At 33.7% G+C, this 12,450-nt stretch overlaps 1 protein-coding gene and 1 long non-coding RNA gene across 6 annotated transcripts in view; one reads left to right on the top strand and one right to left on the bottom strand.

Annotated features, from left to right (window-relative positions):
* Positions 1-12,450, bottom strand: part of USP25 (ubiquitin specific peptidase 25) — a 138,133-nt gene that overhangs the window by 24,948 nt on the left and 100,735 nt on the right. For 3 of the 5 annotated variants that reach the window (XM_082460335.1, XM_082460336.1, XM_082460338.1), the window contains 3 exons: positions 7,709-7,848; positions 2,959-3,072; positions 663-758 (listed from right to left, as the gene is read on the bottom strand). In XM_082460335.1, the coding sequence (XP_082316461.1) occupies positions 663-758; positions 2,959-3,072; positions 7,709-7,848 (350 nt within the window). The remainder of the gene's footprint in view (positions 1-662; positions 759-2,958; positions 3,073-7,708; positions 7,849-12,450) is intronic. The other 2 variants (XM_082460337.1, XM_082460339.1) reach the window with 2 other exon arrangements.
* Positions 1-12,450, top strand: part of LOC309660204 — a 417,957-nt gene that overhangs the window by 306,602 nt on the left and 98,905 nt on the right. The window lies entirely within an intron of this gene.

Genomic DNA, 12,450 nt, shown 5'->3' with positions numbered 1-12,450 from the left:
CTAAAGAAAGTGACAAACCAAACACAGTGTTTTCATCTTTCAAATATATAAGAACAAATAATAATGTAATCAAAACAATAGATCTGGTATTAGAGGGAATAAAGATTTAGTCATGGAATAATGCATCAGCTTGATGGTCTCAAGTCTTGAAATGACTAGGATATTAAAATTAATTATGGAGAAAACAAATAAGAAATATAAGATAATAAATGAATGAATCATTTTAGAAACAACTAAACGAAGAAAGCAATTTAGTATGAAATGACAATAAAATTAAAGAAAAATATTGTAATATTGACTAACAGTATTACCAGAGGAGAAAATAAACTATTACCAGAAGCATTTACTCAGTTCCTATTTTTGCCCATCAATACCCTTTATTTGCTTCAAATACAAATACAATAAATTTCTGCTAACAAATCAGAGGTGTACTATTAGGATAACTCAGGTAAATTGCTTTGTTTTTGTTGAATTATCTGACTTTAAAAAGAATAATCAGTTTTAGATTCATGCATAAAAGAAACCCGTAGAACATTAGGTGGCCATGATTAGCCATGGATAGGAAGAGAGAAAGTATATAGGAAAACAAATTTAATTCAAGAAAATAAAACATTTTAAGAAGTTTATTTAAAAAATAAATAAAATGAAAATGTTCATTGTACCTTAAAGAACCCTGCTTCAGGGCCACACCTGTCATATACATTCCTGGATTTACCTATCGCCATGATAATACCTTGCATGTTCGGTGTCATCATGATCTGCCACAAGGGATTTAAAGTAAGAACTTTTGAATGGTTATCATAAAAAAAAAAAAATCAAAAAACCAAAATAATTCCTTTACATGCAAGTTAAAAGTCCTTTGTTTTTACATGCATGTTAAAAGTCCTTTGTTTTTCACTATTTATAAATCAAACACTGCATTTTTTTTGTAGCAAATGTGATCTGATACACATATAAGTATCTCGAAATCTTCCATACAGGGCCACAGTTAGCTGACATCGTGCCTTTGTGCGAAGTGCAAAAAGGCATCCTGTCTGAACTGAAGAATTTTTAAAAAAGGCACCCCCTTCTTGACAAACAATTTAGAAAAATGTGCTGCTCTCTAAGAGAACCATTTAGAAAAAGCAACACTCTTTTTATTAAAGAAGATGCCTCTTCTTTAAGGCTCGGGGAGCTCAGCATTAGCTCAGTTCCAACTCCACTTCTGCCAGTTGGCCAGGCACCCCTGCCTGCACAACCATACAGTCTAAACATCTAAGCAGCAGCCCTGTACCCATATGACTTATTTTTAAAAGTTACAAGGCACATGCACTGTTAAACTATCACTCCAACGAATTAAAAAAAACATATACACAAAACACAAAACTCTGCCAAGAGCATAAGCACTTGCACAAAAGGTAGTGTTAAATGATTAATCACAATTCTACTTTTTTAAATGCCAGAAGGCTCACCCTAAAACAAGCACTAAGGTGCTTGATCAACAAATTAACATTTTTATTAAAAACATGCCAGTCTCCATAATCTGCAAGCACCGACATGGTAATAGTTCAACAGAAAAACGTACTGCTATTAAGTACTAAATATTTAAGTATTTCTTTGTCTTCATAATAGTTTATTATGTACTATGTCATTTTGTATAATGGACTTGAGCAACTGTGGATCTTAGTATCTGCTGGGGACAGGGAGGGTACTGGAACCAATCCACCATGGATACCAAGAGATGGCTGTATTCTTAAATGTTTGTATTTTAAAATATCTGTGAAGTGAAACAACTCAAGACACTATGAAGCTATCATATTAGAGCAATAAAGAGACTGCATCCATTACCTCTGATTCACTGAACCTATTACCCATAGTATTTATTTTGGAGTACACACTGACAGTTGCAATATACCTAACATTAACTGCTTCAGAAAATTCTTCTGGCCAGTTCCTGACTCACAAACCTGCTTCTTATTCTCTTTATGGCCCATGCTTTCTTACAGTAGCACAGTAATAGTAATGTCTGTATGACACCTCGGATTTTGGTGATTAACTCATGTAAGAGTTTAATTATAACCTTGAAGTAAGTCTGAAAAAAACATTACTTGGAAAAAACTATTCAATATACATTCAATTCTCATCCATGCCAGTAAAAACTAACAAATGATAGAATCCAGGGTCTGTCTTTTCTGTTGTTACTATTCAGAAACAGCTTTACTGGCCCCCTCTCAAATACAGAAAAGATCAAAACTGAACAGTGTAAAGAAAAAAGTGGTAAAGGGGAAAAAAAATCTGATGGGATCAGGACAATAGCAATTTTCATCTGGATTCCCAAGAACCATATCATGGGAAACAAAAATGCCTCCATACTGTTAGAAAACTAAGTAGATGAGAATTAACAGTGGAGCAGTAAGAAGAGATAAGATGGAGGTGCCCAGTGTATACAACACTGGTAGGCATTCGACAATGTTGATGAATCATTCAATTCAGTCACACAGAGGGTGCAGAAGAAAACAAAACAAAACAAAAGTTATCAGTACACTAATCTGTATCTAATCTATATCTAATCATATTGTAGGATCTTCTGGTAGGAAATGGTGGGCAAAGTATTATAATCAATAATTCAAGTAAAATAGGAAAGGAAAATATTTTCAAGTGCTCAAAATTTCTGCTATTAAACAAACCTTATCAAAACCTATCAACCCGAGAGTAAACAAATCCTATGTTTGCACAAAAGAATTAACTCTAGCAACATAAAATTATTCTTTTGACAAATCCATAAGCTTTCTACTTAAATTTTCATTTGACATTTGAAGTACTGTCAGCAAATTGGTAAGGTAATTTCAGGCTGTGGGTGGCAAAGCTGTATGTTATGCAGCAATAGACAATGTGATGAGGGTGCAGGCATGCCCAAAGTACTTGCATTAAATAGCAAAAAACAAGTGGAAACAGTGCAGAGGGCTATAATAAAGGTACCTCGTCATCATAACCCCCCTCCTTTGACTCAATCATAAATTTCCCTACATGAGGAATCGCCACCTCTACAACTTGCTGGTTAGAAGGTGGTTGGCTTGTGGTATTTTCAGGTTTCTGCAGAAGAAAATCATTAGTGTGAACATTAGAAAAGAGAACAATGGAAGCACTCAGTTTAAGTGCATAGACTCTTGATCCTTTTAAAAATACCTGCATTTTTTTAGTATGAAATGAAAACATCTAAAACTGAACATTAAAGCAAATGCATTAATCAGGTAATAATACAAGATTTCCAGCTTTCACTTTGCATCTCAAACACTAAATGAAATTTTAATTTTTTTTTCCCACAAAGCATCTTCAAATACTTAAAAATAGTTAATACTGAAATTGTATTTCCTACTGCTGTCTTTACAGGTGAAAGTTTTATTTACTTTTTTAAATTCTAATAACTCCACAAAGCCTTTCTTGATATCTCCATCAAAATAAGATATGACCTCCTCTGAATCCAGGAGAGTCTGTAAGTTTTCTTTCTTATGATTTTACCTTTCTATCCTTTCTAGTAATCGATTGTATAGCCACTTAATATCCACACTACTGTGCTTAAACCCACTCGGTCGCAGCCTATGAGACCTAGTACAATATATTTATATCATGAGTGTCCAGTGAATTCTTGTTTTGGGGAAAGCTGCTAGAAAGTGATATCCATTTTTAACAACTCAGTCAGATTCTTCTTCTTTTCTTTGTTAACAAATTCTATGAATTTCACTAACCCAAACTAATAGAGTGGAAGCCAGTGTGAAATCCAGGAAGTCCACTCAAAGACACTAATATGGTTCATTCAAAACACTGTTCAGATTTCACAAGGATCTTACTTTACTGACTAGATTTATAACTAGCATATTCACTATTTACCTACAAACAAATTTCAGACGTACTTAAGGTGCTTGAAAGCAGCTTGCTTAAGTAATTTCAAATTGCACCATAAAAATTTCCCTAAGCAAAGATGAACTTTACTTTTGACATCAAATAAACAGAAAATTTTAATAAAAACAGACTGGTTTTACTGCAGTTTAAAATACAGGTAAATTTTAGTGATGTGAAGACTTCCTGACTTTTCCAAAGTACATATGCAGAAAAAGTTTAACTGAACAATAAAACAAGAAAAATGGCCAAGACCGGCACTGCTTCCTTTAAAAGAAATGTTATTTTTAACCATAACATTTTCAGAAAAGCTTTCCTCGTTCTGTTTGAGTCCTCAATTTTTCAAGAGGAAACAACCAACCTGCATGGTTGTCATGATCGTAAGAGCTAATATTCAGCTAACCCAAAACCTGACAAATTAATTGCTGTTCTATAAATGATAGGTATTACAAATATTATACTATTATGCTTCTTGAAATTGCTTATACCTGAATAATCCTAACCCAATATTACTATGGGTAATATAATATTATCTCTGTAAGTAGAGATAAGCTTGGTCTATGACATTTAATTAAGGATTTTTAATCCTTTCAGCATTTGAGAGAGGAAGAATTGTCCTACGTCTCCATTCACAACAGTGAAATATAAGCAGGTAAACTAAGAAATTTGTCTGAACTTTTGGTGAAAAATATCTCATAAGCAAACCGACCCAAAACAATACTCTATTAAGAAGAAAAAATACAAATTTAAGGCAAGTAGCAACCAGAAAATGTATTCCTTAGAATACTTATCCTTACAAAATGACATTTCCTTTGGAAAAAAACTGCACTTAGGAAAAATAAATGTTCTATAAACCTTCCCAGTTGCCACAGAAGAGTTTCAACAGCAATAACACTAATTAATTATTTGGGTGAAAGTTGAAAAAGGGAAGAAATTTTGGGCACATGTAGTTATTCTGTGTCCATCAAGTTTAGATATCCTAAAGTACCATAAAAAATTTTCATATAAAGAATTTTAGGGTTCACTGAAGTAAAGTACATTTATCTTTTCCTATTACTGTCAGGTCCCATATGGACACCTTAACAAAGGCTGAACTTGAAAGAGATTAAAAATAAGTTCCTCAGTTAATAAGTTGTAAAAATAATTAGAACACAAAGATTTTTATTAATTGCCTGAAATCTATTAAATACGTGATTTTTTAAAAAAGTGGTCCCATAAAAGGGTGATTAGAAAGCTATATATCTTCAACCCCTTTGGCTTCCTTAATATGCTCATACCTTTTTAACCTACTAACTTATGGAGAATCTAGTCTAAAGAAATAACCAGAAATATGGAAAAAGTTTCATTTTTAACAGCCTATTTATAATAATGTAAAAGTAGAAATCAATATATAAGGGGGAATGAGTAAGTAAATAAAAATTTAATCACTTAATGGAATACTATTCAACCATTAAATGTTTTTTAGTTTGTAACATGGGGAAACAGTTATGTTCAGTGATTAAAAGAAGAAAAGTTAAGATATAAAATTTTATATGCAGTAGTAACTCAATTACAAAAATAAATCCCAAATCTGTATATAAAAATAAGAATGAAAGAAAACATACTAACTTATTAAGTGATTAACTTTGGGTAGTAGAAATATGCATAATTCTTTCTTAGAGTCTACTTTTTTGAATTTTTAAATTTTCTAAAATATTTCACTTAAAATTAAAGACATTCTTCTAAAAAGCAAGCTGTCTAAACATTTGGAGAGTATCTCTCTATGGTTTCTGTGATTCTAAGCTTTCCAGGAAATTCTTCTTCTACTAAGGCTGGAGCTTTATATATTGTATATTTGTGAAATGTTTAGGATTTAAGTAACAGAAGGAAATAAAGAGTGACTTAGGGCCTACACTACATAGGCACTTAAAAAAATGATCTTAATTCATCCGACAATCACCTCCATTTTATACAAAAGAAAACTAAGGTTTAGAAAAATTAAGCAACTTATTCAAGTTTGCATAGCTAGCAAGAAATAAAATTAATATTCAAAAACCCAGGACTATTTAATCCCCAAATCTGAAGACTCTGAAATTTAGTTTGTAAGGTATACCTTTAAATGAAAAAACCCGGTAGGTGGTTACCATGATCCTAAGCAACTGACCATGAGACCAGGAACCACTGGTCAGACAGTCATGATTAATATATTCTTAGACATGCTGCAGAATTTATACAGACAATGTGGCCAACTATTGGTGCTACTCCAGAAGATATGCCAGATAGAAAAATATTTATGCTAGCTATCATATTCCCTCAATGCCATCTTTTTTCAAGTAAAGGTGAAGCAGTAGGTTGGTAGCTTATAAGATGATATCCATATGAATAAACTAATCAATCAAAATTTAAGTGCTGATTTCTACAAATTTAAATTACACATGATTAGCCAAACTAAGCAAAAAAAAAAAAAAAAAAAATCATGATTCTACATTAAGCTAAGTAATGCTTCCAGCTTTCTGATACCAGTTAAAAGAATGATACTTATTAACCATAATGTAGGCTCTAACAAATAAAAATCTTAATTAGCAAAAGCCCTGGCAAATTATTTTTTTTGAATCAGGCAAAAATATTTCTCCCTTGTTATCTACTCCTGTGTTTTTTCTCCCTCCCTAGGGTTTCTTCTACCATCCCCCAAGGAGTAGAAATCCCAGATCTATTAAAAGAAGCATTTTTCAGGAAGCGCTTTAGAGTTAGCAGTTCCTCATCGCAAGTTTTTTAGAGTCTCTAGGGACATTTGAAAAATTTGAAATGATCAAAAAAAAAAATCTATCTATATTAAGACTTTTTTTATGGTAAGATGATATATAATCAAACTTTTTCAAAAAGGAAATTAAATTAAAAAATTATTTCTGATTACTTTGTTCATCAAAACATAATTAACAGAATACCCTATTAATTGAACATTTTGGTTAATCAAGGTCTTAGCATATTAAAGACATCACTGTAATTAGCAGGCTATTGTTGAGATTAACTTCACTCAGTGGAAAATTATGTGTTGAAAAATTACATGTCCTGTTAGCTTTAGCACTCTAGGAGTGGAATCTTCAAATCCTAAAATTAGCTATCACGAAACTTGTATTAAGAGTTGTTTGTGCTCACTAATAAAATAAAAAATAAATGACTATAGCAACTGAATAGTTTTGTAGTATGAAATTCTTGAAACAACGTCTCTCAGAATATCATATTCATTGAAATGTAATGCAATACCAATGTGCTCAACTTACTGTTATAAAAAGACACACTTGAATACTTGAAAATTACCAATAAAGGAGGCTTATAATGACAATTTTATACAGGACACTACTGAAATATGCATAAAGTGTTTTATAATATCATATTTATTCTACTAATAATACGCTAACCTTGACTAGTCTAGTATTTCGTTAAACACAGTCCATGAAACAATGAAATTTATACCTTATATTCCCAACTATTCCAATGTAATAAGACTAAAGATGGGAGGAGGGGTTGAGGGAAAAGAAAAATAATGCTAAATTTTGTACTCTTTTTTAAGTTCCAAATCAAATGACTACTTTAGTCTATGATTATAATTTTTCATAATTCTCTAACAGGAAGACAGAAACTTATTTTTTAAAAAGAAGCATTTTAAAAATTACAGCTGAGGAAATTACAGCCTGGCAGTTGGGTGACACCTACAACCACTCATCATGTTCAAGCAGAGCCGTCCCTTGGCCTGGTCTCTCCTGACTCCCAGGCAGGTCATTCTCCTTATACTGCTAGGAAACCTTGTGAACATTGAAGGGTATGTTCAGAGAGCTGAAAGAAAAATTCTTACCGACTGTAAAACTGTTTCAGGACTTTTATCTTCATGCTCATGTGATGCCTTGGTAATTATTCGAATAGTTTCTTCTTTCAAGTGCTTTGAGAAATCACTTCTTGATGGCTGCTCTAGATATTCTGGTTCTCCTGCTTGTGCTTCATGAGAAAAGAATCAATTGTATATCTAATATAAATCAGTGAGTCTATACTAAGATATATCTGTTATTTATTTCTCATTTGAAGTTATACAATAATTAATTTTACTTTACTTACTCAATTTAAAGTAATACATGCTTCAATATACAGCACTTCCCCCAGAATTTACCAAAAGAAAGAATCAGATCTCAGAGGAGTCAAATAATTACTGAAGAAAGCACTCATTATAGTTTATGCTAAGAAATTCATAGTAAATTCTTTTGTCATGATAAGTATCAAAGTCTAACTTTGGAAAATCACGAGCATTCTACCAAAAAAAGAGGTAGGGGGGTGGTTTGTACAACAATCCTGGTCTGAGTTGCTGCAGAGAGCACAGTAGCTGTTTTTCTGGACACAGTATCCTTTTTCATACTTACCTAACAAAATCCTAACCCTGAATGAACCCAACCTTCTATCTTTTCTGAACCTGTTCCTGGTAGCTGAGTGTTGTCAGAGAAAAACAATTACAACTTGCCAAACTGGTACCAATATAAATTCAAGACTTCAAATACTACTTCTGTGAAGAACTCCTAAAGTTATATTCTACTGCCTATGTTCTGAGTTCGAAACCCATAGATGCAACAATGTACTCTGAATGTCCACTGGGTATATAACAGGCAACCCCAAAATCCTTATACAACCTACAAGGCATTATATAAATGGGCCTCTGCCTATCTCTCCAACATTGCCTGGTGTCCTTTGCCCTTTACTCAAAAAGGAACACATACTAGTCTTTTTTCAGCTTATCTAATACAACAGAGAAGAGGTTTACCTTCCAACTTTTGGATCTTTCCTTATGTTCTTCCCTTTGCCTGTGTGTTCACCAATTCTCATCCCCCCATCTAATACCTTCTATATATCCTTTTGTTTAAATACCACTTCCTTATGGAAGTATTCCTGCTAACCACATTTCTAGAGCAGGGTTGCTCAGTCTCAACACTACTGACATTCTGGTTCAGATGATTCTTTGGTGTGGAGGATTGTCCTGTGTACCCAGGCACCTACCCACTAGATGTCAGTTGTACTGTCCCCACAGATGTGACAACCAGAAATGTCTCCAGTAGTGTCAAATGCTGTCTGAGGGACAAAATCACTCCCAGGTGAGAATCACTGCTCTAGAGTAAATGTATACTTTCTTTTTAATAGCACTTACCACAATTATAACTTCATTATTGTTGTTAAGTATTTGTTTCAAGCCCATATCCCCTGCTAGACTGTAAGAATCGAAAGAGCAGTGATGCTATCTCCCTTTTGTATTGCTATTTCTTCAACACCTAGCATATAATAAGCACACAATAACTTAATGGAACAAATGAATTAATAAGCTAATGAATGGATAAAAAGAAATAAGAAAGTACACTAAAATATTCTACAGCGTTACTGGGATAGGTTAAGTGAGTCCTTGCTCAATCAATTGGTGGGACACGACAGGATACTGTCATCCTTTCCAATATTTTATTAATTTAAAGCTTCTCTCAAAGTGAAATATTATTCAAAAAGAAATACTGTAATTTCAACATAGATGCATGAGCATTCATTTATCTAATGAATTCTAATTAAGTGTCTAACTATGTGCCTGGCACTAGGCTAGGCACTGGGACTCCGAGTGTGAACAAAGCAGCCAGTCCCTGCCCCCATGGAGTTTACAGTCAACTATGGAGAAAGTTATTAACCAAAGAATCACGCATATGAATTGTGACAATATCATAATAATACATTATAGGAATAAAATGGGGCAAGGGTAATTTAATTATGGGATATGAGATAAATTGACTTCTTAGCTGAAGGATAATGGATTAGATTTGAAAATGGAAGAATGAACAGCCCATGAAGTGAGCATAAGCTCAATCCAAACGGCATCTAGTGTGGCTGGACTATAGTATTACAAGAGGGGAGAGGTGGCCAAGAGATGATGCAGATAGGGACAAAACGGAGGCCTTTGAGTCACAAAAGTTTTGAAGGGCAAAGGAAGTGAATAAACATTTTAAATACAATGGCAACATGTCAAGTTTAAAGAACATTATTCTGACCACACTGCAAAGAACAGATTAGAGAGGAAAGTAAAACTAGAAGTCAATGAAAGTACTAAAAGGTACTACAGCAATATGAGCAAGAAACGACTGTTCTTTTGGATAACAGAGACAGCAAGAAAGAGAGAATTGGTTAGATTCAAGATGCATTTTAGACATAAAGGTTTGGAGACTGATGTGAAGATGACAAATTTTGGGTATGAGTAATTAGGATAATGGGAGTGAAATATACTATGACAAGGAAAACTAAAGGAAGAAATGCTTACAATGTGTGTGATAGGTAAAGAAGTTAAAAAAAGTTAAATGTCGTCACTTCTGTATTTCCTGACTTTGGACTGCAATGTTCTTTCAGTGTCCCTGTATGATAGACAAGGTTAAGAAAATCTTAACCACTGCAACTCCAGCTTAGCAAGGCTTCTGCTTCTGGAAGGTTTCATAAGTGGCTTAAGTCAGCTGCTTTAGGGATTAACAGAGACAGACTTCTTGTTGATAAAGATTTCATTACTTGTGTTTTCCCCCTTTGTCTCTTCTCACTGTAATAGATAAAACATCAGTAGTTGATAGTAGGATGTGAGCTTAATGCAATGAGGGCCAAGAAATCCATCTGGTGTGACAGTGGTCTAAGCCAGGGAAACCTGGACAATGTATGTAAATTAAGTCCTTAAGAGAAAAAGTAATTTTATCTGATCGACACAGTCAAATACACCTTAGGTCCCCAGCGTCAAGGTTTCCTTCCACATAGGGATTTGAGTCGAAAAACCTTATGTGATGCTGAATGATTTTGCCTAAATGTCATATAAAACTATTTCCTCTAGAATTTTCCCTGTGTAAATATCTTCCAGGGAACTTATTTGAGTGGTACTGTAATCACAGTAGGTAAACCTATAAGGATTCGAGTTCTGGGAGTTTGGAAACAAAAACCCAAACTTCATTCCCAACATGTTTGTTGAGCATATGCCATTTTCAGTACCGAGCTAGGTATTAACAATGTAAAAAAAAAAAAAAAACAAAATTTACTCACTTTAAGGAACTCTCAACAAAATCAGATAAATGTATACTCCATTACAATACGAAGTACTGAATGCAATAACAGACTTATGCACAAGGTCCTACAGAAGCATTGTGGACCTAATACACACACTTGGAATGATGCTGCATGCTAAGAACGGAGGAATGCCAACTGAGCTGAGTCTCGAAGGATTTGTAGAGAAAATTATCTTGATGAGAAAGAAGATGATTCCAGGCAGAAGGAATAGCATATGCAAAGGCACTGTAAAAGGTAATAATTGCTACAGGGGTAATTAGGGGGATTCATAAAGATTTGGGGATATGAGCAAAGTCTTAAAATGGACAAAATTTCAAGAATAGTGAGGATAAGAGGACATTTTCCAAATGAAGGATACTTCACGAGCAAAGCCTTAATTACAGGAAAATAACCTACAATCAAGAATAATGGGGAATACCCTGGTTTAGATGCAACATAGAATAGTAGTTTTGGAAGAATTACAAGGGAGTCAGATTATAATAGAGGGTCTTCATAAAAAAGAAAAGAGGTTTTAGCTTCATTTTGTCAAACCAGAAGAGTAAAAGACATGTTCACTAGAACAAACAAATAACCAAAGGAGGAAAATAGAAAGCTCTTTCCACTATCCAGAGATAAGCACTATTAATATTTTTAGTATTATATATTCCAGATTTTACCTACCCAATTTTTTTTTTTAAAAAGTTATTCTGAATATACTGTTTTTAAACTTAATATAACAATCATTCTTCCTCTTGATACAATTTTTACTGATTATACCGTGTTCTTCTGTATAAAGGGCTCATACAACTAATATTTTACCATACATTTAGGCAATTTCCATTTCTTTGTTAAAAACAGCATTAGGACAAAACATCTGGCTCTTTTATGTTTTTTGCACACACAACAGTTTTTGTTCATCCTGTAACCCTATAGGAGTCTCACGCAACAGTTTTTGTTCATCCTGTATCCCTAGAGAAGTCTCATCCCTGCTGGCCTATATAAATGGTAGGAGCTCAATAAACAGAGACCACGCTGTTTCCTTTATGCACTAACTGGCATTTTATGTACTAAGTGGTCCCACAGTTATTAAAGTGTTATTGTTCAGGCTTCAGCTTGAAATACAGCTGGTGATTACTTATGTGACATTTGTTATTCTTAATTCCTGGAAGTCTTCCTTGGTTACCTACCTGCAGCTACAAACTCCTAAACACACTCATTTCACCGTGAATGACCAGTTCTCTGTAGAGGTGTAAAATGTCCCTGTACCGGGAGTATCTTTCAAATCATTTATTTAGTTTATGGATGCTTCACTGAGATTTTTGGATGGCTATCCTCCACATAAGATATTGTCCAGCCATGTTCTATGTTGATAATAGAACTTATTCATTCACCTATTTGGCTGTTATATAAAATCCAACATTCTGAGAGTACTCAGAACTTGCTCCTTTAGTCCACCTTCATGTTGAAGTAAAGGGTTGGGAGGACCTTGGGGGTGTTCTGTGCCTGTTT

The sequence above is a fragment of the Balaenoptera physalus genome, assembly GCF_965194825.1.
Source record: "Balaenoptera physalus genome assembly, chromosome: 4".
Taxonomy (NCBI): Eukaryota; Metazoa; Chordata; class Mammalia; order Artiodactyla; family Balaenopteridae; genus Balaenoptera; species Balaenoptera physalus.
Note: the sequence above shows the minus strand (reverse complement) of the source record. Positions and strands in the feature narration are given on the sequence as shown.